This window comes from Myxozyma melibiosi (assembly GCF_037950935.1).
Source record: "Myxozyma melibiosi strain Phaff 52-87 chromosome Unknown BZA70scaffold_16, whole genome shotgun sequence".
Classification (NCBI taxonomy): Eukaryota; Fungi; Ascomycota; class Lipomycetes; order Lipomycetales; family Lipomycetaceae; genus Myxozyma; species Myxozyma melibiosi.
This window is the reverse complement of record NW_027042930.1, coordinates 194,369-220,030: the sequence shown is the minus strand read 5'-3', so window position 1 is coordinate 220,030 and position 25,662 is coordinate 194,369. Positions and strand designations below refer to the sequence as shown.

Below are 25,662 nucleotides of genomic sequence, written 5' to 3'. Positions count from 1 at the left end.
TCAATCTCTTTGACTGTGTCGCCCACTCGGATCTCAGAACCATTGTGGTCAGTTGCGAAAGAGAATTTGTTTTCGACCTTCATGCTTATAGCTGACGGGAGAATAGTCTGAGCGACGCCATTGATATTCAGCACTCTGAAAGCATCACGCTCGATTTTGACAACGCAAGCAACATTGTTTGCGCTCAACTGTACCAAATCGTGAATCTGGTACTTTCCGAGAACATTTCTGCCTCCGATATCAGAAGCCTCTTTGAGATCCTTGGAGAAAACGGTGAACTCTTGCATCGAGAGATCACTGAGAATCGTCACAACATCGTCCTTGGCTCTCACGACCATACCTGTTTCGTCCTTGTATTTACCTCCAATGACTCGCACATGATCACCCTGATTAAAGCGCTTTCGCAAACTTTTCGCGGGGATCTCAATAACTTGTCCTCGCAAGTCACCTTCTTCGGCGCGGACAGTAACAATGTCACGATCTGAAGACACAACACGACCATGGACTCCAGTCTGTTCACCCTCGTGAACCTCGACATGGTCTCCAGCCTGGAAACTAGCAGTGGAAGACGATTGCTTCAAACTTTGGGCAAGAGCTTGCAGATCAACGCCCTCATCATCCTGGGAGGAAGAAAATCTGGTGACTTCCTCAAGTTTGGGCTCAACGTTCTCAGTCATCACCATCGTCAATCGGAAATCTTTAATCAGATATCCATTAACGTATTCCTCTCCCTGGAAGATATAGTGATTGTCCCTAGTCTGTCGCTGCTGAAAGTTCTTGGGGTCAGCCATACGCGCCTCCATAGGAGAAAACAGACGAGGCGCTGCTCTCGACGCTAAATGATTAGGCCGCTTTCTCTTTCCGTCAGGGCCCACTTGGCTCATAATATCTTGCGTTCTTCCGTAATCCAGACGAGGAACAAGCTTGAGCTGAACCTCCAGGCCGTTCTCACTCAGGTCGACCACCACCGCCAGATCTCCTTGGTATTTGCCACGCTTGATGCGGACATACGATCCAGGCACTAGCTCGGTATCGGCTCCCTTGTTGACACGAAGAAGATCTGTATATTCGGTGACGGGAATGAGGATCATTTGTCTGGCATAAACGTTGGGTATACCTTTGAGCGCATACTCCACGTCAGGCAGTTTGCGAGCTTCGACGTAGACATATCCTGAGAAGTTGTCACGCTGGAAAGCCGAGAGAATTTCAACGGGCGCTTTGGAGTACTGCAGACTGGCTTTTTTCCGCCAGATCGTCTTCACGATCTGCTTTTCTTTTCCAGTTTTACATCTCACACCCCAGATATTCGGATCAGCAACCGAAGGAACGAGAAGTCGCTGGGGCACAATGCTCATATCGCCACGGAATTTTGAAGTCGCCGAGCGTCCGTACTTTTCACGATATTCAGAGGCGAGCCTCTCAGCGTCTTCTTCGGCGATGGCGGCTCGTTGACGATCCACCTCACGATGCAGACGATCATCGCCTCGACCAAAATCATCGCCTTCAGCAGCATCCTGAATGAAGCCATCTATAACAAAATGAAAATAAAGACAGTCAGTAATCGGATCGAGCGCATGAAGAATATAATTGCAGAGTAATCACCTTCTCTTCCTAATTCGTCTTCGTCTTCTTCCATCTCTTCTTCGTCCTCGTCTACCTCGGCTTCGACATCGAGGAACTGATTCCTACGCTCTTTGCGAGGTCTCTTTCGCCGTCTCTGCAGAGATGAGTAGTAGTTAGTAGAAGTTCCAGATCTGAGATCGCATTCTTGCTAGGTTGAACATACACCTCCAGATTCTCCTTCGTCATCTTCGTCATCTTCGTCGTCCTCTTCATCGTCCTCTTCATCGTCCTCTTCGTCATCATTCTGCGGTTCATCCGCAATGTCATTTTCACCCTCGTCGGCATCGTCTTCGTCGTTCTCGGTCGCGCGGCCGGCTGATTGATTGCCACGACCACGTTGCCGCGATGGCGCATTGCTGGCGTCGTCGGGGGCCCCGGACTCCTCCAACTCCTCCTCAGGGTCCGAGTCATCAAATATGTTCTCAAGGCTAGACATTGCGTGAAATAAAAGAACCAACAGGAGCTGTGTTGAGCGATGCCAGTGTCGGGCTGCCTTGATTTACAATTTGTATTGTTACAGCAACGAGAGAGGAATCAAACAACCGGCACCAGCAGCCAGAGGCATGTTGTTTTGAGGCTTTAATGCGGTCAGCGTTTTGAGCATCAAAAGAAGCTGACTAAAACATGACAAATTGGTTTTAAACTTCAATAAGTTATTTTAACTTCTGCCAAACTCCCAACTTCTGAATTATTTTTTCGGGATAAAATCTGCGCGCCGCGCTGTTCCAACTTTCTCTCGCCAGAGCCTGATAGCAGAATTGTTTTGCTACTCAATTCTCTCTGGATAACTAGTTTTACTAGTTACTAATCTCGCCGTTCTTTTTGTCTTCTCTCTACTGGCAAGAAGATGATTAGAACTCTTACCCGAGCCAGCCGCCGCCTTCCAGCTTCTTCGCCGAAGGCTGCCACCGCTTTCTGCTCTCCGCCCTCTATCATGTCTCCGTCGCTCCCCATCCCTCTGTCGTCTTGTATGTCGCGTATGAATTCTACCGACGCATACTCGGAGCCTGAGGTGACCGATATGAAAGCGAGCAAGGAGTATGAGAAATTTGAGGATCTCACTCAATTGGACCCTTTGATTGTCAGAGGACTCACCGAGCACATGGGATTTACAAAGATGACCGACGTTCAACGGAAAGTCCTGCCGTATCTTTTGAACCCCAGGACCGCGGGTTCTGACGCTGTCGTTCAGAGCCATACCGGAACCGGTAAAACGGTGGCATTCCTGACTCCGATTATCCAAGAAGTGTACGCTCAGAACAAAGCGAAACGTGACACCAGACATAAGGTCGCAAGGCCTCAAGTTGTGATCATCACGCCGGCTCGCGAGCTCGCGTTCCAGATCAAAACAGAGGTCGAAAAAATCTGCCACGTCATTGCTGCGGAAGACAAACTAGCGTGTCCGCGGGTTTCGGCGGTCACTGGAGGCGTGTCGGCAAAGCTAAAATATGATGAAATCTACGGCTCGAAGACCAAGGGCTGTGACATCATCGTCGCAACTCCAGGACGCCTCGCTGATGACATGAGTCAGTACCAGGACATGTTCAGATTCGTCAGGACGAAAGTATATGATGAGGCCGATTCTCTACTGGACCGTGGATTTGAAAAGACCATGAAGGAGATCAATACCTTGCTTAACGGAGTTGCTAATGTCAAGCAAACGCTTATGTTCTCTGCCACCATTCGCGAGGACGTCATCAACATCGCCAAAAATGAGATGGGAAAGAACTTCTTGGTACTCCGGACTTCAGGGGAAGAAGCGCTTCCCGCCTACAAAAGAATTCCTCAGACAGTCATCCACGTGAAGCGTATCGGTGACCAGATGGAGCCTCTGGTCAGCTTGCTGCAACAGCGTGCAGAAGAGGTGGTGAAAGATCCGTCCAAAGGATACAAAGCCATCGTCTTCATGCGCACGGGTTTGGAGGTCAAGCATTATTCCGCTGTCGTTCACGAAATTTTGAAAGAGGTTAATCCTATGATGACTGTGACGAAAATGTTATCCCGCATGTCTCAGTCTAATCGTCTGAGAAATCTGGAAGAGTTTAAAAGGGCCAAATCGGCGGTTTTGCTCTCTACAGATGTCCTCGCCCGCGGAATCGACATCAGCAAAGTCACGGAGGTATTCCAGATCGGCATGGCGAGTGACTTTGAGACGTATGTCCATCGTACCGGACGAACCGGACGTGCAGGCAATGACGGCGCCGGTACTGTGATCTTGTCTCATAGAGAGCGCAGTTTCTTCTTGGACCTTGTGAAGAACGGTGTCAATTTCACGCAAAAGCTGGTGTACAACACCGACCCAGCACTGGCGGAATATATCAACAATATCGCAAAGGAGGTGGTTCTCAAGGATCAGAGAATCCATAAAAACAAAATCATCTCTACACGACGTAGAGGCCAATCTCAACTTGAGCAGGGTGGGCTTGATATCGCATCTACGATCACTTCCTTGGTGGGATACTACTCCTCCCGTCTGAAACTCCCAGATCAGATTGGTAAACTCAAGTTTTTGAAGGAGCTGATCGAGAGTGCTGGTGAAACTTTGGGAGCGGAACAGGGAACGATGCTGGATATTAGCAAGAGTACTCAGAAATCTCTGCTAAAGAGCTTACGTCTTAGACCAGATGAAGTACGCCCTTTTATGACCCCGAGGGAGAATAGTTTTGTTAGCACAGGCAGCAACGGCAAGTATTGATGGACTCTTATTCACTTATGTACTCGTTATTATCAGAACAGTCCGGATTTATTGTGATATACTTTTTGGCAGTTTTGGGTCTCCACTTTTTGCTTATTGTAGTTTCTTAATCTAGATTATATTATAGTCTATCAAAATCAAAAACTCTTCCAGTCAATGCTCTGCTCCCACGCAAAGGCAGCCTTAAACACCTTCAACTCATCAAACGACTTTCCCACCAACTGCATTCCAATCGGTAACTTGAGCGTCTCATCCTCCACCGGCGCCATCAGTGCGATCGGCAAGCTCATGGCCGGGTGGCCCGAGATATTGAACGGCATCGTGTTGATCGTCGTGCCGACGGCCTTTGACATCTTCGTCATGATGTCGTCCTCGAGCTTTGATTTGTAGTTTGCGGGAGTGGGAGCGCAAGGGGTGATTAGAACATCGTATTCGTCAAAGACGGCGTTGTAAGTGTCTTTCAGTTTTCGCGCAAGATTGAGCGCCTTGGACGTCAACCCCGGGCGCGAATCTCTTATGTACTGTCCTCCCAAAAGGGTGTTGGTCGCCGCAGGATTCTTGAGCGCAAGCTTATCAAACATCTCCTGATCCCAGTTCGCCAACAACTCCGGAACCTCCTTATCGTGCACACCAAAGTTCACCGGATTCTGTCCGCGCAGACCGTGCTCGGAAAACCCTTGGCGGGCGGCAATCGACCAGATCGCGGGCGCCTTTGCGTGCATCGGGATCGAGATCTCCGAGACCGTGATGTCGACGCCAAGGGTCTCGAATGCTTTCGCTGCTTCCTTGACCTTTGCAATGACGCGCTCGTCGAGGCCCGGCATGTCGAACGACTCGAGGATCAGGCCGATCTTGAAGCTCTTGGCGGCTTGCGCGGGGGCGTCTTTGAACTTTACAAGTTCGTCGTAGTACGCGGGGATAGGCGTCGGAAGACCAAGCTGTCGGGGATCGTACTCGTCTGCGCCGGCGATCGCCTGCAAGAACAGCGCGTTGTCAAGAACAGTACGAGTCATCGGGCCAGTGTGATCAACAGTGAACGCCAGCGACGCAATTCCAGTGTACGGAACCAATCCATACGTCGGCTTCAAGCCCACGAGGCCGCAGTACGATGCAGGAATCCGAATCGATCCACCCTGATCTCCGCCGACGGCCATATCGACGATTCCAGCGGCCACCAAGGCCGCACAGCCACTCGACGATCCTCCGGCGTTGTACCCGTCCGCATATGGGTTGCTCACGAACGCGTACGCGTTGGTGAACGACGACGGGCTCATTGAGAAGTTTTCGCAGGCGCCTTTTCCGACAATCGTAGCCCCCGCGGCCAAAACCCGGGAAACAATAGTCGCGTCGTACTTTGGCACGAAGCTGCCCTTCTCAATCACGTCGGTTCCCAGCAGTGACGGAACACCAGCAATGTTCACATTATCCTTGATCGCCATCGTTTTACCCGCCAGCAACCCCTTTGCGTCCTCAGCCGACTGCGATTTAATTGTCACTTTGTACGCCCAGGCATTGTACTCATTAGTCTCGGGCTGATGCACGTTCTCTCTCGGAAACCGCTCGAGATCGACATAGGGGAGATAATCTTCCTCATCCTCAATCACTTTTGCAAGATCTTCAAGACCGGATAGAAGGATCTGGTACGCGTTTGCGTCTTTCTTCGGAATGGTAACTCCGAGGGACTTTGCGACCTTGTCAAGTTTGTCCTCGGTGAACGAGCTGCAGGAGCGCGTTAGAGATCAATACAGCGATAATAAGACAGTTGCAAACTCAATGAAATACTCACATCGTCTCAGGTAACTTTGCTACAGACATTGTGCTCTAATTGCGCTCTGCTGGTGTTTGTTTGTCGAGGCAGCTTCCTAGTTCTAGTTCTAACCTCGAGGTCCGATGATGAACATCCGATAGCAATAAGCTCTGAACTCAAAAGTTGATAAGATAAGCGGACTTCTTTGTTTCAACCCTACAGATTACCATCTTCACAATCGTATATTGAATGCAATTCATGATGGAATTCATATCCACGAGTATATAATACAATATATCTACATTGTCTACAACAACGGGGTGCTCTCTGCACCGGCCTCCGCACTGTCACGCTTGGCGGTACCTTGCAACCGAACATGGAGCATGTCGCCTCTTCTTGACGTCTCCATCCTCATAGCCTCCCTGGAACAAAAATCATTAGTCAAATCATTCTAACAGCAAGACTCGATCCAAAAAACATACCTTAAAGCCATAGTAGCATACTGAGCAGTGCCGAGCTTCATTCTCACCACCAGTCCCAGTCTCGAACCATCGCCCAGAGCTTCCTGCTCGATAACACGCGAGCAGTCCACTCCTTTTTCTTTACTTTCCAGAATCTCGAGATCGGTGTTGACGAGCTGCTGGAGCGGGTTATCGTGTCGTCGGAAATCCCATTCTAGACTCAAGGGCTTGGAGAGCATATATCTGTACGCGCCAGAGAGGGAGAATTCCTTGACGTTGCGGTACATGTGTTTGGGATCCAGGCCGTCGCGCGACATGATGTCTTTGTAGATTTCGAGCAACGAAGCAGGATATTCGACGTCGAATCCGGGAGATGGAACCACGATATCGTAGATCGAGTACAGGCCAGACTCGACCTCCTCTTTCGTAAGAGCACGCACCTCTGCTTCCCGCTCTTGCAGCACATCCTCCTCAAATCCATCGTCAGCGTCAGCGACCGTCAACGCAGGATCGAGTTTATCCTTATGATCTTCCGCAATGACTAGATCTCCCTCGAGCACCTTCACGCCATACTTTTGAATCCGAGTCGACACCACGCTATTCCATACATAACTCTGGTACGCATGGACAAACATCAGCCGCAGATTCCTAGGAATCTGCATAATCGCGCCCAGCATATCTGTAGAGTTCCTCTGCAACCCGCGTAGCACTGCGCATTCAGCGGTGCAGTGTTTCGGCATCAACTTCACGATCGCATCGATGTCCTCTGGATCCTTTGCGTACTGCTCACGCGCAGCTTTTGACTCTTCCGTAGCCAGATCCTGCGGACAGAGGATTAATCGCACGGCTTTTGCGTAGTCTCCCTTGAGGATATGGACGCCGAGTTGGTGGGTAGAGATGGAAAACGTTCCGAAGCGCTGCATGCCAAAGTAGTTGATGAATCCAGTATCCCTGAGCGACGACAGCGCCTGATTGACGGCCGCTTGGACTTTTTCCACAGGTGCGTCAGCCGCGTCTGCGCTGCCTGGTAACCGGACATCTCTGATTGTAATAACAAACTCGTTGCCCATCAGCTCGCCTAGCTTCAGCATCCTGTTTGTGTACCTGAAGTCACAGAGCGCGATATCTTTGAGCGCGTTGTTGAGGTTCACGAGCCGATCGAGTCCGATCTGACGCATCGTCGCTCGCTGGACAGTCACACCTCTTCGGTCTTTTGTGCCCGCGATCGTGATTGATTTCGGATCTTTTCGCAGATACTTGCAGATCAACCGGCAGACATCCATCGTCTCCTTGTTGACCTTGTATATACTAAACTCGATATACTGATTCCGATCGCCAGCATGCTCAATCACGTACGGATCGATCCGCATCCCGTTATCCCCCCGCCCACCATTCCGTTGCCCTCCCGCCTGCACTCGCGAACTCTTCCCACCAGACTTGCGCAGCAAAAACTTATTCTCCGCCGTGGTCGACGACTCAATCAGGCTGCCGTACGCAGATCGGATCAGCTGGTGAATCTTCCCGCGCGTGGCTTTCTCCGTGACTTCCTTGGTTGACGTGTACTCTGTCTTTGTATTTTTCTCGCTCGACAGGATCTCGAGCGCAGCAAGTGTGCATTCTTCGCCCAAGATCTCGCGGAGCTGGGCCTCCGACTCTGCGTTCACGACGTAGTTTTTTGGTGTTGCTGCCGCTGTTGCTTTGCTTGCCTCTTTACTCTCGTCACCATTCTTACTATCCTCCCCCTCCTCTTTCTTCTCCTTCTTCTCCTTCGAAACCTCAATTTGCACAGGAATATGCTCAAGATGCAGAACTTTCCCCGTAGTCAAGATCTCGTTCACCAAAAAATCAGTATACCGCTGCTTCAACAATCCCAGAACTCCAGTGTGTGAGCCCAAATACTCTGTGATCCCGACATCAGTCTCCATAACCCCCTTCTCTCCAAATCCGTCCAAAGCGCTGCCGTTCACAGTCTGCGAATCTTCGACCGGAGCAGCGTCGGATTCATCTGTCTTTGCGCGCTTCAGTAGCGGGTCTTCAGCGTGTTCTGCGGAGCGTTTACTCATCGTGCTGAGCGACAAGCGGGGTGTATGCGATTGAGATATAACTTTTTGTACAGGTGATCTGATTACGGAAGAGACAGGTACTCTCTTTATATGTACCTGGCTTATTCCAGTGCTTAGTTTCCTCAAAAATCACAAACAACTGCGAGAAATTTTTTGGAAAATAAAAAATACCTGCGATTAGAGTTGTGGAGCTGTGCGGCGGGGTTATGTAAGTTATCATGAATTGTTAACAATACCTTGATAAAGCCACTCAACATCTAATTGATATCCTGATAGTTCTGATTGTATATTACTCAAAAGTCGAAATACAAAAAGAAGACAAAACTACATATCTATACATCTCTACAAAGCCACGTTCCACAGCTTAACACAAGCATCAGCACCCACACTCACAATCTTACCCTCCCCAACCCACGCCACAGCATTAACGCCATCCTTATGCGCTCCCAAAGTCTTGACATTCTTCGCCGGCTTATCGACGCTGTAGACAAACACGTTCGTATCCAAACTTCCGGTCGCAACGTACTTGCCGTCCGCGCGCCACGAGATCGAGGTCACGCGCGCGGTGTGGAACGCCCAGCGGGTGGTCACGACGGACCCGTCGGTGACGTTGATGACGGCGATCTTGCCGGTGGTGTCGCCTGCGGCGAGGAGTAGGCGGCCGTCGGAGTCGGTGAGCGGGCAGAGAGAGACAGTGCTGACGGCGGCGCGGAGGGGAGCGATGGCGGTCGGGAGAGGCTTGAGATCGGGCACGGAGAGAAGGGTGATGGCGCCGGACTGCGAGCCGACGGCTGCGACGGAGCTGTTTGCAGAGACGGCGGTAATTGAGGAGCTGCTCCATGAGGCAACCTGCTTCATGCTCAAGTCGTAAGTGTACACAGCGGTCTCGGTAGCGAGGATAAGGTACTCTCCCGCAGCAGTGAGACTCTTCGGCTGGGCCGGAGTCGACAGCGAGGAAGAGGTAAACTCCTCGGCTGAGAAGGACTTGATAGTGTCATCCCAGGCAGAAGTGTAGAATTTACCCCCGGTCTCGACAATGTTTGTGATCAATCCGCTATGTCCGCTTCCAGAGACAAGTTTCGCCTCACCCGTAGCAGCGTTCCATTGCACGACTCGGCCATCATAACTAGCCGTATAGATGCTCTTCAAGTCCGAAGTGACGCTAACCGCCGTTATCGATTTCTGATGACCGTAGAGAGTCTCGGAAGGCGTGGCCGACGATTCCGAAAGCGTGTAGATATCACCTGGCAGCGAGACTGCGGTTACTGTAGTGGTGGAAGTGAAAACGACACCAGAGAGATGGTCGTCTGCAACCTTCCATTTGAAAACCTCGCTGACGGCCGAATCCTTGAACTCCCACAACTTCACCGAGCCGTCGGTGGAGGCGGTAGCAAAGCGGCATGCGCCGTCCTCGCTCTTGCCCGAGGCAACCGAGAGAATTCCACCATCATGAGCTCCGTCGACGCGCGCCAACACATCACCCTCCTTACCATCGTAAATCACAATCCGACGGTCCATTCCAACACTCACGACATAAGCTCCATCGAGCGAGAACCGCAGATCGGTGACAAAACTGGTGTGCTCGCCGCGAATAGCCTTGACAAACTTGAAAGGCGGGCCGGCGAGCCACACCACTGCCGCGTCGTCGGCCGCCGTCGCGGCTCTGAACGGACGCACAGAACGGATGTCTGCGGCATTGATTTGCGACGCGTGGCCGGTGATTTCGCCGACGCTGTTGCCGGTGTCGAAGGTGAAGCAGTGGCCGAAGCGCTCCTTTCCGTCGCCGACGGCGATGATCCGCTTACTGTCGCTGTCCCAGGTCAAATCATTGATACGACCGGAGATTATAGGAAAAGTGCCCTTGACGATCTCTGGATCTTCGGTGGTCGATGAGGAGTCAAAGACCTTGACGTTTCCGGTGACGTCGCCGGAGGCGATGTAGTATCCCGAGGGAGCGAACTTGGCGACGCTGGTGGATGCGGTGTGGCCGGTAAACTGGGTGCTTGAGCTGGGATCTGAGAGAGAGCGGAGGATGACGGCTTTGTTGCTCGGATAGACGAGACGGTTGGTACGGGGATCGTAGGAGAGATGGAGCGGTGTGCCTTTGATGGTCGAGGGCAGGGCGGCCCAGATCGACTCTATGAAGTGCGTTAGGAGACTGAGGGGAGTGCGTTGAGAATAGGAATAAGAAGACAGAAACAATTAAAATACCTCTGGTGATTGACATGCTCGATTACTGATGCAAGAAGGAGGAGGAAGAAGGAAGTAAGCAAACAAGGTGGTTGATTGCGCAATGTTTTGGTGAACGGGCGGCTCGAGGCGGACCTCGACGCAGCCCTAAACTCACTTTGATCCCAAAGTGTTTATCTGTTTACTTGTTCAATATGATTACTATTATTGGTATATTTATAAAACGAAATATATACAAATCCATCCATATATACTTGAGATGTCGATTTGAGAATCAAAAGACAGACAATTAGCCACAAAACTCCACATTAGTCGAAATAAAAAAGGCATGAAAACAGAGCAGAATAGGCAGACATCCAAAGCGCCTTATTCTTCCGCTACGAGAATAATAGAGCGACAATGGCGACACGCCGCTGTACAAACGCAAGGAAAAGGTATAGAACAAAACAAACAAATTGACAAAATAGGCAGTCTTAGCTGCTGGGAGCGTCAGCAGAAACCTGGGTAGACTCTGGCTCGACATCCGAGTAAGGAGGCAGCTGCGAGACGTCATAGGCCTCGTCGGGAAGGTCATGATAGCTCTTTTCTCTGAACTCACGTCTCTCTCCCGAAGGGTTGACGACGACGATGTACTCGTAGTCAGGAACTCTGCCATAGCGGAATCTCAAGAACGCGTTGGAAATGAGATCAGAGAGCCAGACGCAAGCCATGACGACCGCGCTGCCGGTGAGGATTCCGATGAGTAGAGGAAGGGTGAAGCTAAAGAGAGAGTGGGTCAAGGCGTTGAAAAGACTAGCGGCGCTCTCGTTGCGGCCAGAGGAGTGGCGCTGGCTGCGGTGGGACTTGCGGGCGCTGTGGTCGTCAGAAGAGTGCTCCTCGTGATGGGACTTGGACTTGGACTTGTGGCTAGAGTGCTTTTCGGATGACTTGTGGCTGGATCGTTGCTCCTGGAGGTCGACGCCAGAGAGGTTGTTGATGATAGATCTGGTGTTGGTCTGGAAGCCGGAGGCCAGGGATCTGATGGCGCACCAGTACTTGTTTGAGGTCTTTGCGCACGAGTCCGAGACGGAGTTGGCGGAGGACTCGAACTTGACGGGGACTTCGCTGTTCACGCTGTCCTTAAGAACAACGTAGCCATCTTCGGAAACCGCGAGGTTGGCGAGAAACGCTGGCGCGCTGTCTTGGCCGGAGTGTAGGAGGATTGCGGCATTGGAGGACTTGGCGCCGTTGTCGATACTCTGGGGGGTGAAAGAGAGAGAGATTTGGAAAGACGAGCCGCTGGAGCGTTCCAAGGATGAAGAGTGCGCAACCAGGGCGGGAGAAGCGGGGGCGATGTAGGAGATGTAGGAGATGGACTGGACAGTGTCGGGATCAAGGATGAGTTGGGAGTCCGCGACGGAGGAGATGGCGTCGATGATTTCGCTGTTCAGGATGTACTCGTTTGTCTGGAGATGAGAGTTAGAATAGTGAGCAAAAAGAGATGTAAGGTGAAGAGAAAGGAGAGAAAGCACCTTCTGGGAGATAGCCTGGGCGAGGACGTCGCCGGAGGGTGAGAGAAGGTCGTCGACGCTGGACGGAGTTAGTATGGCAGCTGGGAGGAGAGGTATAGGAGAGGAAGGAGCTGGAAAGAGGGGGTAAAACGCACTTTGTGATCTCGACGGAGAAGCGGTTTCCATATGCCGAGGGCGAGTTAGAGATCAAAACGGCCTGTGAAGGAGAAATCAAGGAGAGCTTAGAATAGGAGGAGAGGAGCGGAAGATGGCAGATCAGGCGAGGAAGAGAACATACGGAGTTTGCGGCCGCGGCGAGAGAGGCGAGGAAAGGAGCCACGGCGAGCAGGCCGAAGGACTTCATAGCTGATGTTTCCGAGTAGAGAAGAAGAAGAAGAAGGCGTAGAGGAAGAAGTAGAAGAAGGAGAAGCTGGTGGTGGTGAAGAAAGTCGAGGAGCAGAGACAAAAAATATAAGTCTGCAAAGGGATGCCGGAGCGACTCCAATCGCCACCGCGCTCGCTCACTAATCCGTAAGTAAACGGGTCAATTTGGCCCGATTGGGATTAATTTGTGTGACGTTGCGGTGCACAAATAAGCTGCACGCTTCCCGAAGGATCCGAAGCCCGAACCCTCAACTCGGCTCTGACGGATCCGAGAGGAGAGGAGCTGATGTCATTAGGCTGAGATAGAAGATTAAAGATCATTAACCATGCCTCGGGCTGTTAAGGGTGGGTATTGCTATATTTGTTGTATTTATTGTATATCTACTACTTCTATTACTTCTACTAACACTCCTCCAGGCGTCTTCGTAGAGTGCGATCCCTCCATCAAGTCCCTCGTCCTCAACATCGACGCAAAGTCCCATAATGTCGTAATAGCTGTACACTCCCTCCTCTCGCTCCTCTATCTACTTCCTCTACTTCCTCTAACTCACTGCTCTCTAGGACCTCGACGACGAGCATCTCGTCATCGACGAGCGCCAGGTCGACAACGTCAAACGGCAACTCGACGCCCAGCTCGCGGAAAACACTTTCAACCCGGCTGAGCTCGAGAACAACCCGGAGAAGTAGACATCGAGGCAGCATGTGCAGTCCAAGAGCTGATATCTGATACTCTCTACTCGTCTCTACTCTACTCTCTCTGCTCTCCGCCCTCGACTCTTCCGAACATACTGATCTTCACTGATCTTCAGATCACAGCAGCACAGCAAAGTTGTCTGCATCTCCATCCTCACAGTCATCCCTCCTACATCAACTCCGTCAGTCTGTCTCGATCTCAATCCCTCTCTTCAGTCATATCCTGACTCTCCTCTTCAATCAATGCACTCTTGACCTCTCTTAATTAACTCCTGCTCAAATGTAAACATTACGTAACCTATTATCCAACAACCCACATTTCCATCACGTGACATTAACATGAACGAGCAAACTCTCACTTCAAAACAAAACTCTTGCTCGAGTCCAAGTCTTGATGCGAGCTATCAACCAGTAGATTTACCCACAAAAGCACAAAAATGGTGAGTATATTGTTATTACCCTGCCCGAAATGTCGCTTCATCAGCAGACGAGCAAAAGAATACACAGCCGCTAACACCATATAGCTGCCACTAACCCTCCTAAATATATCACAAGGCCATCCGATGCTCGTCGAGCTCAAGAGCGGCGAGACATTGAACGGCCATCTCGTCAACTGTGATGCGTGGATGAATCTGACTCTGGAAGAAGTTGTCCAGACGAATGCTGTGAGTTTACCTTTATTTTCCTGCTGCGAGATGTGGAATCCGCAATCTATACTCCAATGCTGATCTGTTCTCCACAGGATGGTACTCGATTTTTCAGACTACCAGAGTGCTATGTTCGAGGAAACAACGTAAGCTTCCCTTTTCCTCTTCTTCTCCCTCTCACCTTCTCACCATCTCACAACTAACACCCCCAGATCAAATGCCTGCGCGTCCCAGACGAAGTCCTAGAACTCGCCCGCGAAAAGAACCAGCAACAGCGCGAAGAATCCCGCCAAAACCGCAACTCCAACCAAAACTACGGCAACCGCGGCGGCAACGGCGGATACAACAACAACCGGGGCTACAACAATCACAACGGCAACTCGCAGCGCGGCGGCGGGTATAACCGCGGCGGCGGCCGCGGCGGTGGGCAGTTTCGCGGGGGCATGAACAGAGGTGGAAGAGGTGGTTATTAGTCCGAGGTCACTTAGTTTTTGATTATCTCTCATGTCTTTTCTCGCTACCCTTTTTGTACAATATCTTGGCTCTATTTTTGTTTACTGTGATTTTTGTGTAATTCTAGAGCTGTCCTCTTTTACCCATCTGATAAATGAGATCTTACATTGAAAAGAAGGCTCGTTTGTTCATGACAATTACAAATACATATACAAAAAACACACATCACACGATAAATTTAAACCAATTTCAAAACAAATCTGCAACTTTTCGTATCACATTCACGCTCATCTGCGTCCCCGTCCCCGTCCACCTCTTCCACGGCCCCGTCCGCCGCGACCACCCCGCCCACCCCTCTTCTTCTCCCTCTTCTCCCCGCCTTCCTCACCCGCACCTTCGCCATCCTCCCCATTCTCGTTGCGCTTCCGCTTCTCGGTTCGGAACGCGTCGAATTTTCCAAAACTGAATCCAACCTTGCCGCCGTTCGCAGCCAAGAACTCCTCCTTCGGCATAACCTTGAGCTTCTTCTCGTTGAACTCGAGCTCGGGATTCGACTCTGCAAACGACTTTGCGTCCTCCGCCGACGCAAACTCGACAAACACGCTCCCGACAAACTTCTTTGAGAAATCTCGCAGCAGCCGGACCTGCTTCACAACAGGCCCGCTCGCCTTCTCAAACAAGGACTCGATATCAAACTGACTCGTCGGCGTCTCCTCGCCAAAGCCCTCGACGTACAACGACTTCAAATCAATCTGCTTCTTCTCCTCCGGCGCGGGCGCGCTGATCGGCACCTTCCGTCGCACTTTCGTGCCTTCCTCGTCAACCTCGAGCAACTCCTTACTCTCGCGCAGCGCAGCCACGACCTCTTCAAACGGCTGGAAACGGCGCATGCGCGCAAAGTTCGCAATCGTGGAGATCGGCACCCAGCCGTCGTTCGCGCTCGTCGTCTTCCAGAGGAACTTGTCGCGGGGGAGGTTCTGGTCGGAAAAGTAAAACTCGACTTGCTTCAGGATGAGTCCGTGGTCGGAGGTCGCAGGCAGGACTGATGGATCTGACACGATCTTGGACTTTGATCCACTTTCCTTCTTCTCTTCCTTCTTCTCCTCCTTCTCTTCCTCCTTCTTCTCCTCCTCCTTCTTCTCCTCCTCCTTCGTCTCCTCCTTCGTCTCCTCCACCTTCTCAACAACCTCCTCCTCAGCAACAGGAGCAACAGGCTTCTCCTCAGCAACAGCACCGCTAACCTCCAAATCCTTAGTATCCGACATCTTTTCTTTCCTTTTCTTTTCTGTTCCTCTAGCTTTCCAAAAACTAGCAGCAGAAATACACAGTGTGCTAAGAGATCAACGGCCGTAGTCCCAGTCCCAAACACCAAAAAAATTTCAAGTACTGTGGTCATTAGGGTTTTGAGGTGGAACCTTATTATGAGTGAGATGTTATGTAATACCCTATGATTGTTCTGCAATGAAGCGTAGGAAGTATTGTATTGATGGTGATTTAGAATCGTGGGGTATATACACAGATAGAAGAAAGGAAAATATGAAGGGCATTTAGTCTATAAAATATGAATAAAAGAGGAGCACTAGCAGAGCTACTGCTGACGACTCTGATCTTCTGTAGGCGTTGAAGGAGTCTGCAATGTCGGCGAATTCCCAATGACAGGCGACCCGCCGAAGATATTCAACCAGCTGCTCCGCTTCTTCTTTGGCAGATTGAGGTTCGGTGTACTCGTCGTGCTCTCCGCCGACACAGACCTATGCGGCGCCGCGGGAGGGACGAACTGCTGCGGCGGGGGATTAGGCGACGTCGACGAAGGGTTCGGTGAGGATTTCGTGTCTGTCAGACGGAGTGGGAGAAGCATCTTTTGGCCGTGCGAGGAGACGCGTCTGTAGCCTGGCGAACTTGGCTGTGCTGCAGATGTGCTTGCGGAGCGGTTTAGGTGCGGGGAGCCGGTCATGGGCGATTTGTTTTTGGCAGGGGAAAGGGTGCTTGAGGAGAAAGAGTCGTGGTTCGCCACGTCGATGTTGATGCCGATTCCGATGCGGGAGCGTCTCCGGGATGAAGAGGTTGATGACGATGAGATCTGGGGGGATGTTGCTGCAGATTTAGCAGGGGGCGGGCCAGACACCGAAAGAAAGTCAGATCCCGACGGAATTCGCTGCTCTCGCGGCGGTCGTGAGAGTTCAGGTGAGGTAGAGCTAGGCATCTGAGGGGTCGAGGCGGTAGACTCAGACTCGAGCAGATACTCGAGCCCGGCACTGTCAAGTAGCTTTTGCGTTATACGCTCGATGTATTCCGTCATTGCCGAGTTTGTTTCTTGCAGCTTTTGGTTCTCCTTGATCAGGTCGTCGATCGAAGCCGGCCCGGTCCCGTCCAGTTCGTAGGCCAAGGTAGAAGACGCCGGCGCTCCTGAGTTTCGGTTTCTTCTCCGACCATCTTTATCTATCGTCTCAAACTTATCTGACAAAAACTCCTGGAGCTCAGAGATCTCTCTCGTCAGTCTCGCGCACTCGGCGCGGTATTTCTCAATCTGCGCTCTGTGGTCTTCGGTCTCGGCCGCGTGCGCCTTGTCGGCCGCCAGTAACTTGAGGTGGATATCGGCCAGATCTAGACGCAGGTTTTCCACCTCGCGCAGGTTGCTCGCGCAGTTTGCACAGGGGGTTCGGGAGGATTGGTCGTCGGGCGAGAACGAGGCCGAGGTGCGGTTGTCGTTGTCTGGTGTGGGTGGAAGAGCGACTTGGGTGGCAGATGGCACAAACTCTGCCCATTTCTTGTTTTCGAGACTTTTCTAAAGTACCGGACGTGTTAGCTGCTTCGAAAAAGGCTGGGATTTTCTCTACTGCGACACATACTTCTAGCTCGAGCTCACGAGTGAGCTGCTGGTTCTGACGGTTGGCATCAGCTAACTCGCCGGCGAGGTACTCAATCTCGTGCGATTTCGACTCAAGATCATGCTCCTGAACCAAAGCAAGCCGTTCAGAGTCTCGTAGTTTGTCTGTCAGGTCGTGGACAAGTGCTTGTAGCTTTTCAGTCTCGTTCAGAAAGCTTGTGTCGTGGTTGTTGTTGTTGGTGTTGTTGTCGTCGCTGGGGCTGTAGTAGCTTTCGTCGCCGTCCTCGTCGCGTATGCTAGGCAATTCAGACAGACTTTTCCTGATCAGAGCGCTGTTGCGCCTCTTAGGTCCGCTCGGGGCCTGCGTAGTCTGTGAAGGCAGCGTGTCCATGGCTATTTAGTTCTGTTTGTCTGACGAAGGCCTGGAGGAGCAAAAGTGCGGCGATGCACCTGATGACGATGAAAGATCTCTGACTCAATCTCAAGCAGCCATGTCCCTTCTTCCTTGCTGCACCTCTCTCTCTCTTTCTCTTGCTGCTGCACGCGGTAGTTGTTCAGTGTCTGGCTCTGGAATTGTACGTGGACGCGAGCAGTGGCTGCACGCCGCTTGGGTTCGCTTATTCGAGGCGGCTGCACAACCTGTGCGGCTCAGTACGAGGCCCGCGTACAAGGTCGAGAAGACCCTTTTGGTTGTGCAGAGGAAGGGGGTAGGATGATGAAGGTGAATCTGATTTATGGTCGGTGTGCAGCAACTGGGCTGCGGTGGAGATGAGAAGAGAGATCTGCGGAGGATTGCTGGGCTGTGTGGAGAGTAGAGTGGCGGGGTGATTTCTGTAGTTAGTAAGTAAACTTGAGCATAAAGAATATAAAGACTTATTTATGTAAAATAGTAAACTTCCTTTGTTGAGTCTTTACAGAGTCTTTACAGATACACTTGATAATAGAATATACGTTATATATTCTAAAGCATCCATTCGTTGATGAACAGGGCCCGTACAGTGAGTAAAAGCAGAAGAGAACAAGAAGGAACTGTGCTCCCAACGGAAGGTTTAGAGATTCAGAGAGAACTCGACGCCAGCAAAAACCGTCTCTGTTCGTCCACCTCCACGAGAAACACACTCACCAAAAAATTCAAGATATGAACCGATAAAAAATGTCTACGAGCTCGATAGGGGACCCCAGTTCCAGCAGCATCATGCTGAGCGACGACTCCACCGACGAGCAACTCCAGCAGCAGCAGCAGCGGATGAGCGGTAATGATTCTACAACCATGAACAGCAACAACAATAATACCGCGAATCAGTACGTCGGCGCAGCGACCGCGGGAACTCGGGCGCTTCTTTCTCAGTTCATAGCACTCTATGCGCGTGTGCCGGTGAAATTGTTCCGGCCTACGCGTGTGGACTACCTGATGGTGCCGCGGGCCGTGAACCCGGCTGTTGCTTCGAGCTTGCCTTACAGTTTCAAGACGCATTCGAGTCTGGCGCTTTTGAAGCATGCGGTGAACGAGTATGGATTTAGATTTATCACAGAGCAGGGTGGGTATTCAACCAAGAAGAGGTGAATTTGAGTCCGAGTGAACCGTACTGACAATCGATAATAGTTCTCCCACCACTGATTGCAAATTCCATGATCGGAGTCGTGCTCTACACCACATACCTGACCGCACTCCCACTAGTCAGATTCGGTTCCGACAACGAGTCAGGCTCGATAGGTTACCGCCAAGCTTTCCTGGCCGGTGGCATCGCAGGAGCAATGCAATCTCTAGCCGCGGCTCCGGTGGATGCAATCTTCCATCGGTTCTCAGTCTCCGAGCTCTTGATCCCCGACGACAAAAACACGGGCGAGACGCGGCACAAGTCGTTGTGGCGGTACGGGTTCGAGAAGCTCCAGTCGATTGGAGTGCGCGGCGTTATGGCGGGATACTCGCTCTCGTTCGTGAAAGAGTCGGCTGGATTCGCCGTGTTCTTTTCGACTTTTGAAGGGGTTAAACAATGGAGCTACAGGCATATTGTTGAGAGCTACGGTGCGCCGGTGCCGAGGTATGCGGATGCGAAGAAAGGAGCGACAGTTGGGACGGAACAGTCTGTAGATAGCATACGAGAAAAGCCCTCGGCGGCGCTATACCCAGCTACAGTACTCGGGGCCGGAGCAGCTGCATCGATAGCACTTCAGGGGGTTCAGTACCCGCTCAGCCGGCTACAGAACATACATCTGACGATGCTCGAGGCGCTCGACTACAGAACGCTGTACCGCAGTCAGAATAAGAACAAAGACAAAGACGGAATACAGCGATCAGAGCGCGTGAGCGGGCGGAAACTGGCGCACATCTACGTGGCTTCCTACCGACGCACGCTTGCAGAAGCGAGCAGGCTTAAAGACCGGGGCCGCAATGGAGGGTCTTGGCTCAAATGGATGTACCGCGGCTTCGTCCGCCACGCACTGGGAACGGTGCCGTCGAGCAGCGTGGGCCTGTTTGTGTTTGAGATCATGCGGATCCGGTACATGGAGGACTTTGAGGGCGTCGAACTGGACGACGTCGTGGTGCTCGAGGCCTAGAAAGGCAGAGCAGAATGTAAATAACGAGTAAGAAATAAAATGAGATGTTGATGCGCTTCCGGAAGCGGCGAGCCCCAACCCTGTGCTACTCCGGTTCGCTGCGGCTGAGGGGAATCCACCGCTTCCCATTGTCCGCAGTCGCAACGAGCCCGGCGCAGAACCAGCAAAAGACGATAAATGTCGACACCCGCAACGCGCCCGACTGCGCTCAGTGTGAACACCTCCGTCAGCTCGGCTTCGTCGCTCGCGCCTGCTTCTGCCTCTGTCACTCCAACACCCTCCCTCGTCGCCCCGGCTTCGGGCCTCGCGCGCGCCCGCTCCATCGACTCACCCACATTCTACCGCGATCTCACCCCCCTCCCCTCCCCCATCGTCGGCCCTCCGCGCACGCCCTCGACCCACAGACTCGGTCCTCCACCACTACCGCCACCGTCTGGCGTCCAAGCCCGTCCGCGCAAGCCCTATGGAGAACTCACGCTCAACAGCCAAGATCCCTTGCAGCGCGAGCTGACCCGCGCAAGCTCAGTCCGCGAACCCACGCTCGAAGTCTTCGAGGCCTACGAGCACCGCTCACTTCGCAAACTCAGATGGAAAGAAGTTCGCTTACTCGGCAAGGGTTCGTTCTCACGAGTGGTCTTGGCCAGGCTGATCCTACCCTCGACCTCATCGTCCGATGACGACGACGATGACAACGACGACCGAAAGACCGATAGAGGTGACAAATCAAAGCGGAAAGACAAGAAAGAAAGTCGGTTAGAGCAGTTTCGCGGCAAAGAACTCGTTGCCGTCAAGATCGTCGAGCTCGCTGGCGCTGGCGGTGCTTCAAGAGAACGCATCGAGAGCTCTCTGAAGCGAGAAGTTGATATTCTAAAGGTCTGCCGAAAATCTTCATGATCCGTACTTTTTGTGCCCCAAATTTTCAATTACTGACTCGCTCAATTAACCTGCAGGATCTTGATCACCCATGTCTAATCCATCTCGTGGCCTTCAACCTAGATCAAACCCGAGCGTTGATCGTCCTTCCGTTCTGCATCGGAGGTGATCTTTTCGACCTGGCCACCAGCCCCGAACGCGAGACCATCCTGCAGCCCGCCGTCGTCCGCAGACTATTTGCCGAAGTCGTTTCCGCCGTGCTCTATCTTCACACCCACAGCATCGTCCACCGCGACATCAAGCTCGAGAATGTACTCCTCAACGTTCCTCAATCCTCAGTCCTTGACGCAATATCAAAAGACAGATCTCTCACAACTCTGACCGACTTTGGTCTATCACGACATATCGATCCCGAGAAACCTATGCTCACAACTCGCTGTGGATCTGAAGACTACGCTCCTCCAGAACTGATTATGGGCCAACCATACGACGGCCGTCAGACCGATGCTTGGGCTCTAGGTGTCTTACTGTACGCCTTAATAGAAGGTCGATTCCCGTTTGACGGACCACCAGCTCAAGTATCCCCCGTAACCCCCGGAAGCCGCAAAAGCAGCGCTCGGAATCGCGTCAAGCATCGAATCGCAAGAGTTGAGTGGAGTTGGATCAAGCTGCGGCGGAAAACATCAGAAGAGACTACACTAGAGGCCGCAGCCGACGACAAACCGGCAGAGGAGGAGCCGGAGGAGATTTGGAAGAGTGCGATGCAGATCGTCGAAAAATGTCTGCAACGACGGGAGTCGCGATCGGCGGTGTCTGACATTGCAAGCACTGAATGGGTCAAAGGGGTTCTTGACTCCATCAACCTTACTCGATGATAAGGATTGTTTTCATTTGCGCCATGTGAGAAGACAATCAGGAAGATGATGATATTCCACGCAATAGGGCACCATTGGGGTAGATATACCCGTGTACGATAATACGAATAAACAAGATAGAGCACATATCAACAAACTGGCCGATGGGAGTTTGGAACCTTGACAATAAGAAGGAATGTCGCCTGTATTTACGAGATCTACGTGTTCTGTAACTGGTACTTGAGCATGTGAAGACGGAACCGTCTTATTTAATAATTAATTTATCTATTATACATCAAGCCATATCATACCTATACAGTACGCACGTTAGTAATTGAGTAATTAATAGTCGCCGACATAGAAAAATACAACAAAAATGGGCAAGAGAAAAGAAAACGCAGATTAGATCAAGTAATTTTAAACCGTCATCGACAAAGCACTCGACCCAATCCATCCTCCAGCATCTGCGAACCCACTAGTTTCTTTTTTGAATAAACACACTGGTAGAAGAATCGCTATCTGAGGTTACATCGTGATTAGATCCTGGTAGGGGAGCTGATAACCGGGTGGATTGTGAGTGCTTGTATTCTCGGGACTCTGATATCATCATGGTTCTTTAAATAAGAAAGCCGAATATAAAAGAAACAAAAACAAGCAAATATAAAGGTAAAGAGGGAAGTCATACATTTTCTGTGCAGCATCTCGCTCATCGCTTCTTTTTGTGAATCTTTGAACTGTGTAATGAAGCTTTCAAAATATCATCGGTAGCCTTCTCATACGGCTTATTGCTCTTGACGGTTTTCGCCTTGATCTCCGTATTCGCTTTCCGCAGCAAAATCGGGTGCGAACCAATATATTTCCCATTCATCTCCTTGAACGCACGAAAGTAATCGTCCGGATCCTTGAACGCCACAAACCCGTAGCCCTTTGTCTTGCCTGATACCTTTTCGCGGATGACGCGCGCTCGCGACATTGAAGGGTACTTGACGAACGCTTTCTTCATGGTCTCGTCTGAGACATCGCCGCCTAGGTTTCCGACGAATAATCGGAAATGCGTCGGGTCCCATTCGAGAAGAGTCGGGTCTTCCCATTTCCGGCCGCCGCCTTCGCGAATCACAGTCACACGCTTGCCGTCAGGACCTACTTCATACAAACTCTTATGATCCCCAGAGCCGTCAGCTGCGCCACTAGTACTCGCGGCGTAGCTGTTGTTGGATCCCGAAGCGCCTGAGGATGGAGTGGAAGATCGCATATGTTGAGGAATATACGCAGACTGCTGCTGCGCTATGTTCGCCTGATCGAGCATGTCGTGAGAATACCCTTTCGTCTGCGCTGTGCTCCCAATAGTTGGAGCGGGTGAACTGAATCGGCTTGTATTGCTACTGCTGCTGCCACTGTTGACGCTGCTGAACGGCCGTGAAGTTCCAATCGCGCTTCCCCCACTGCGTGACGCCGACGACGACCCGATAGGCGCGAACGCCCTCTGAAATCCAGATCTGGCAGCCGGACTCGCTCCAGCCGATGACGGCGACGAAATACCACCCACACCTCTATTCAGAGTAGGCGGCGCGGAAATAGTGGCGGCGCTGGTAGAAATCACCGGCGGTCTCGAGATAACTGGCGCGGCGGAGTACGTCGTCGTCGTCGAGCTGGCGGGCTTCGCGACCTGTCTGGGCTTGAACGCAAGTGGAGTACTACTGACTCCCGGAGCATTTTTAGTCGGGTTTGGAATAGTGTTGTTGAAATTCGACATGGCTGTTTATTTGTGTTGTGAAGTTTAGAGAATTCGAGATGAGCTGCGATTCTTTATTTTTGAGCGAGTCCGTTTAGGGTTTGCGGAAAAAACTGGAATTCTGCCTGTTTAGGTAGTAGCCGATTTTTGATCAGCATCTCGAGTGAGTATAATTTAGGTAGATGCGTCGAAAATACTACTGGATGTACATAATACAATGCTGATAAATTCCCACACCCAAATAAAAGACACACTAGGTAAAAATAAAATAAAGACAACAACAGCCTATGTATCAATCAAACACCATAACTCAATCAAGCGCGAACTTTTCGTCCCCAACAGTCCGTCCATGGTCGACGCTCCAGCTGAAATAATAAATCAATACAGCAGACGGCTGACCGATAAAAAAGCTGAGCCAGAATACGCAGTTTCCCAGAGTTCCCGCCCATGGTCTGTTGATTTTCTCCAGCGGGACTGTGAACATAACGAGAGGAATCTGGAGCAGCATAAGGACGAAAGCAACTCTATTTTATAGATTATTAGAAGATGTCAATGAAGAAATAATGAATAGAGCTGTACATACCCGATAATATTGTGGGTCGGAACACCGACGAGGATTTCATGGAGTACTGCGCTGACGAAGAAAACCATGACACTAGCAGTCGTCGGCTTCCACCCCCTTCGCACCAACGGCACGTAGATATGTCGTCTAAAGTAGTTTGTGACCGGCTTATTCCACAGTCTCCAGTATTCGCCAACCGATCTCGAGTTCCACCAGTCATCATAAAACTCTCGGTCGCCGAAACGCATGACTTCAGCCAGAGCGTTGAGTCCTGACTGGAAAACACAAAAGAATCCAATGAGCCAGATCGCCATACTGATCGATGCAAGCTTGAAAAGACGCTCCAAGATGCCGAATAGCTCGAGATTGTGAATGTGTTGGAGACTATTCTCGAGCGTCGGAACCGCGTACTGTGCCGACAGAAAAAGAATCAAGAGCGTGCATGAGATAACTTCGATTATGCGTTTGATGAAAAACAGCGGTCTGAATGATGGTGACCGGGGGTACACTGGTTGATAAACAAGCGTAGGGGCCCACCAGAAATATGACAGGTTTCCTACGCTGAGGTTTTTGGGATACTGCTTCGAACTGTAAAGCTCCGGAACAGCGGGGGAGGCCAGAAGCAGCGATTCTCGAAGATCACGATTTGTCAATGAAAATGATGCTACCTTCAGGCATACGATAACTAGAAAGAATAAGAAAAGTCAATGAAGGTGCGCTAATAGCTGAACAAAAAGCAGGATCAAACATACTAGCATGAGTCTCACATGCTGTGCCCATCATTGGATTGTCGATCTTGGTATACACCATCACAGTCGTAAACCAAAGACACCCCAAGACATTTACCGAGTGTAAGAAAACAATCAGACGCCAAAGGTGTTTTGGCTTTGGCCGCAAGAGCGCAAGACTGTTTGCGATGTTCGCACGCGAAGATAGCGATATCGAGGAACCCTTGTCGGACACTTCTTTCTGCTTGGCGTTGAAGTAGGCAACGTATTTCATGGTCGGTATGGCTACCAGTCGCTCTATTACCAAGGCCACGAATAAATGCAGCGGAATCAAGGCTGTTAAGCGGAGAGTCCATATCAGATCAGATTTTGAGACGCCTAGGTGAAGATATGATAGCAGTACTCCGTACTAGACGTTCAATCGATTGGCGTCAGTCGATGCGATTTGTAAACAAGCCGGCAGTTTTAGATCCGCTTACCTTTGCGTAGTTTTCGATCATAAGCCGTAAATTACTGACGACTATCGTTTGAGAAATCGGTTAGATCTAATTGAGCCCACGGTAAAAGAAGTATAAATCAGGCAACCACGCACCAAGGACGATCATCGCAAGATTCTTGAGTCCAACAAAACTAGGAGCCGGGGTAGTAGACTCCCTCGAGAGTATACTGCCTTTGCTAGCACTGTGTATCGGGTATATATGATTGAATTTTGGCTGTTCTTGCTCCTTTTCCACCGGGGAGGAAGAAGGCGGCGATGGCGAACTGGACTGTGGCGTTTGATCCGCGTTGGAGCTGCTCGGGCGCCGGTCGAGAACGATCGGCTTGCGCTTCGTGATGTTGCCAGACGAACCGATAGCATCGATGCTCGTGCTGGTGACGCTTGTCGGCATTGTTTGAATGAATTGAGCTGTTCGGGGTGCAAAGAGAACAGAGAAAAAGGCGCTGAGGAGACTGGTGAACAAGCTCAATAGATTAGCGATGCATATCGGATCAACGGGTTGAGTGATCGAACGCGCCGATCTGCGGTATAAATGCAGACTGCAGAGTCTTTATAGGTCGCTATACAGAATAGCTCTTGGTG

The 25,662-nt window shown here is 51.2% G+C and overlaps 14 protein-coding genes across 14 annotated transcripts; 5 read left to right on the top strand and 9 right to left on the bottom strand.

The window, feature by feature from the left end:
- Nucleotides 1–1,441: 1,441 nt before the first annotated feature.
- BZA70DRAFT_99032 (uncharacterized protein) lies at nt 1,442–2,145 on the bottom strand. Its single transcript, XM_064915594.1, has 2 exons — nt 1,787–2,145; nt 1,442–1,717 (listed from the first exon to the last, which is right to left on the bottom strand). Exons 1-2 carry the CDS (start codon nt 2,057–2,059, stop codon nt 1,529–1,531), a joined length of 462 nt encoding a protein of 153 aa, XP_064765640.1. The 5' UTR covers nt 2,060–2,145; the 3' UTR covers nt 1,442–1,528.
- Nucleotides 2,146–2,336: 191 nt separating this feature from the next.
- Nucleotides 2,337–4,405, top strand: BZA70DRAFT_285557 (P-loop containing nucleoside triphosphate hydrolase protein). The gene has a single exon (XM_064913751.1). It carries the CDS (start codon nt 2,471–2,473, stop codon nt 4,316–4,318), a length of 1,848 nt encoding a protein of 615 aa, XP_064765639.1. The 5' UTR covers nt 2,337–2,470; the 3' UTR covers nt 4,319–4,405.
- Nucleotides 4,406–6,201, bottom strand: BZA70DRAFT_297811 (amidase signature enzyme). The gene is made up of 2 exons (XM_064914577.1): nt 6,105–6,201; nt 4,406–6,037 (listed from the first exon to the last, which is right to left on the bottom strand). The coding sequence occupies exons 1-2, from the start codon at nt 6,131–6,133 to the stop codon at nt 4,456–4,458; spliced, it is 1,611 nt and encodes a 536-aa protein (XP_064765638.1). The 5' UTR covers nt 6,134–6,201; the 3' UTR covers nt 4,406–4,455.
- Nucleotide 6,202: 1 nt separating this feature from the next.
- BZA70DRAFT_261464 (pseudouridine synthase) lies at nt 6,203–8,840 on the bottom strand. Its single transcript, XM_064910898.1, has 2 exons — nt 6,548–8,840; nt 6,203–6,487 (listed from the first exon to the last, which is right to left on the bottom strand). The coding sequence occupies exons 1-2, from the start codon at nt 8,587–8,589 to the stop codon at nt 6,373–6,375; spliced, it is 2,157 nt and encodes a 718-aa protein (XP_064765637.1). The 5' UTR covers nt 8,590–8,840; the 3' UTR covers nt 6,203–6,372.
- On the bottom strand, nt 8,841–10,942 carry BZA70DRAFT_285554 (actin cortical patch). The gene is made up of 2 exons (XM_064913750.1): nt 10,801–10,942; nt 8,841–10,727 (listed from the first exon to the last, which is right to left on the bottom strand). Exons 1-2 carry the CDS (start codon nt 10,814–10,816, stop codon nt 8,932–8,934), a joined length of 1,812 nt encoding a protein of 603 aa, XP_064765636.1. The 5' UTR covers nt 10,817–10,942; the 3' UTR covers nt 8,841–8,931.
- A 30-nt stretch (nt 10,943–10,972) lies between these two features.
- On the bottom strand, nt 10,973–12,819 carry BZA70DRAFT_285553 (uncharacterized protein). The gene is made up of 3 exons (XM_064913749.1): nt 12,425–12,819; nt 12,291–12,348; nt 10,973–12,224 (listed from the first exon to the last, which is right to left on the bottom strand). The coding sequence occupies exons 1-3, from the start codon at nt 12,631–12,633 to the stop codon at nt 11,253–11,255; spliced, it is 1,239 nt and encodes a 412-aa protein (XP_064765635.1). The 5' UTR covers nt 12,634–12,819; the 3' UTR covers nt 10,973–11,252.
- Nucleotides 12,820–12,934: 115 nt separating this feature from the next.
- On the top strand, nt 12,935–13,739 carry BZA70DRAFT_285548 (RNA polymerase II transcription factor B subunit 5). Its single transcript, XM_064913748.1, has 3 exons — nt 12,935–12,998; nt 13,071–13,150; nt 13,215–13,739. Exons 1-3 carry the CDS (start codon nt 12,980–12,982, stop codon nt 13,338–13,340), a joined length of 225 nt encoding a protein of 74 aa, XP_064765634.1. The 5' UTR covers nt 12,935–12,979; the 3' UTR covers nt 13,341–13,739.
- BZA70DRAFT_98291 (uncharacterized protein) lies at nt 13,570–14,600 on the top strand. The gene is made up of 4 exons (XM_064915587.1): nt 13,570–13,786; nt 13,871–14,011; nt 14,089–14,139; nt 14,206–14,600. Exons 1-4 carry the CDS (start codon nt 13,784–13,786, stop codon nt 14,464–14,466), a joined length of 456 nt encoding a protein of 151 aa, XP_064765633.1. The 5' UTR covers nt 13,570–13,783; the 3' UTR covers nt 14,467–14,600.
- Nucleotides 14,601–14,937: 337 nt separating this feature from the next.
- Nucleotides 14,938–15,504, bottom strand: BZA70DRAFT_223743 (uncharacterized protein; the record flags this gene model as incomplete). Its single annotated transcript, XM_064910196.1, has 1 exon — nt 14,938–15,504. A coding segment is annotated over one exon (567 nt), but the record flags the coding sequence as incomplete, so codon positions are not given.
- Nucleotides 15,505–16,034: 530 nt separating this feature from the next.
- Nucleotides 16,035–17,664, bottom strand: BZA70DRAFT_292115 (uncharacterized protein; the record flags this gene model as incomplete). Its single annotated transcript, XM_064914353.1, has 2 exons — nt 16,035–17,231; nt 17,296–17,664. The coding sequence occupies 2 exons, from the start codon at nt 17,662–17,664 to the stop codon at nt 16,035–16,037; spliced, it is 1,566 nt and encodes a 521-aa protein (XP_064765631.1).
- Nucleotides 17,665–18,468: 804 nt separating this feature from the next.
- Nucleotides 18,469–19,832, top strand: BZA70DRAFT_300354 (mitochondrial carrier domain-containing protein; the record flags this gene model as incomplete). Its single annotated transcript, XM_064914701.1, has 2 exons — nt 18,469–18,811; nt 18,877–19,832. The coding sequence occupies 2 exons, from the start codon at nt 18,469–18,471 to the stop codon at nt 19,830–19,832; spliced, it is 1,299 nt and encodes a 432-aa protein (XP_064765630.1).
- Nucleotides 19,833–19,955: 123 nt separating this feature from the next.
- On the top strand, nt 19,956–21,798 carry BZA70DRAFT_285538 (kinase-like domain-containing protein). The gene is made up of 2 exons (XM_064913747.1): nt 19,956–20,699; nt 20,777–21,798. The coding sequence occupies exons 1-2, from the start codon at nt 20,010–20,012 to the stop codon at nt 21,578–21,580; spliced, it is 1,494 nt and encodes a 497-aa protein (XP_064765629.1). The 5' UTR covers nt 19,956–20,009; the 3' UTR covers nt 21,581–21,798.
- A 29-nt stretch (nt 21,799–21,827) lies between these two features.
- On the bottom strand, nt 21,828–23,384 carry BZA70DRAFT_98840 (uncharacterized protein). The gene is made up of 3 exons (XM_064915592.1): nt 22,245–23,384; nt 21,932–22,114; nt 21,828–21,870 (listed from the first exon to the last, which is right to left on the bottom strand). Exon 1 carries the CDS (start codon nt 23,310–23,312, stop codon nt 22,266–22,268), a length of 1,047 nt encoding a protein of 348 aa, XP_064765628.1. The 5' UTR covers nt 23,313–23,384; the 3' UTR covers nt 21,828–21,870; nt 21,932–22,114; nt 22,245–22,265.
- A 217-nt stretch (nt 23,385–23,601) lies between these two features.
- On the bottom strand, nt 23,602–25,471 carry BZA70DRAFT_242690 (diacylglycerol O-acyltransferase; the record flags this gene model as incomplete). Its single annotated transcript, XM_064910574.1, has 5 exons — nt 23,602–23,815; nt 23,875–24,538; nt 24,606–24,990; nt 25,061–25,101; nt 25,174–25,471. 5 exons carry the CDS (start codon nt 25,469–25,471, stop codon nt 23,602–23,604), a joined length of 1,602 nt encoding a protein of 533 aa, XP_064765627.1.
- Nucleotides 25,472–25,662: the final 191 nt, after the last annotated feature.

Coding starts and splice junctions, on each gene's coding strand:
- BZA70DRAFT_99032 (XM_064915594.1), bottom strand. CDS start 2,059: ATGTCTAGCCTTGAGAACATATTTGATGACTCGGACCCTGAGGAGGAG. Junction 1,718..1,786: donor ACGAAGGAGAATCTGGAGGT/GTATGTTCAACC, acceptor TCATCTCTGCAG/AGACGGCGAAAGAGACCTCG.
- BZA70DRAFT_285557 (XM_064913751.1), top strand. CDS start 2,471: ATGATTAGAACTCTTACCCGAGCCAGCCGCCGCCTTCCAGCTTCTTCG.
- BZA70DRAFT_297811 (XM_064914577.1), bottom strand. CDS start 6,133: ATGTCTGTAGCAAAGTTACCTGAGACGAT. Junction 6,038..6,104: donor GCAAAGTTACCTGAGACGAT/GTGAGTATTTCA, acceptor GCGCTCCTGCAG/CTCGTTCACCGAGGACAAAC.
- BZA70DRAFT_261464 (XM_064910898.1), bottom strand. CDS start 8,589: ATGAGTAAACGCTCCGCAGAACACGCTGAAGACCCGCTACTGAAGCGC. Junction 6,488..6,547: donor TATGCTACTATGGCTTTAAG/GTATGTTTTTTG, acceptor TTTTTGTTCCAG/GGAGGCTATGAGGATGGAGA.
- BZA70DRAFT_285553 (XM_064913749.1), bottom strand. CDS start 12,633: ATGAAGTCCTTCGGCCTGCTCGCCGTGGCTCCTTTCCTCGCCTCTCTC. Junction 12,349..12,424: donor TTCTCCGTCGAGATCACAAA/GTGCGTTTTACC, acceptor AACTCCGTCCAG/CGTCGACGACCTTCTCTCAC. Junction 12,225..12,290: donor CCCAGGCTATCTCCCAGAAG/GTGCTTTCTCTC, acceptor TCTCATCTCCAG/ACAAACGAGTACATCCTGAA.
- BZA70DRAFT_285548 (XM_064913748.1), top strand. Junction 13,151..13,214: donor CCCATAATGTCGTAATAGCT/GTACACTCCCTC, acceptor ACTGCTCTCTAG/GACCTCGACGACGAGCATCT.
- BZA70DRAFT_98291 (XM_064915587.1), top strand. Junction 14,012..14,088: donor AAGTTGTCCAGACGAATGCT/GTGAGTTTACCT, acceptor TGTTCTCCACAG/GATGGTACTCGATTTTTCAG. Junction 14,140..14,205: donor GCTATGTTCGAGGAAACAAC/GTAAGCTTCCCT, acceptor TAACACCCCCAG/ATCAAATGCCTGCGCGTCCC.
- BZA70DRAFT_285538 (XM_064913747.1), top strand. CDS start 20,010: ATGTCGACACCCGCAACGCGCCCGACTGCGCTCAGTGTGAACACCTCC. Junction 20,700..20,776: donor TGAAGCGAGAAGTTGATATT/CTAAAGGTCTGC, acceptor CGCTCAATTAAC/CTGCAGGATCTTGATCACCC.
- BZA70DRAFT_98840 (XM_064915592.1), bottom strand. CDS start 23,312: ATGTCGAATTTCAACAACACTATTCCAAACCCGACTAAAAATGCTCCG.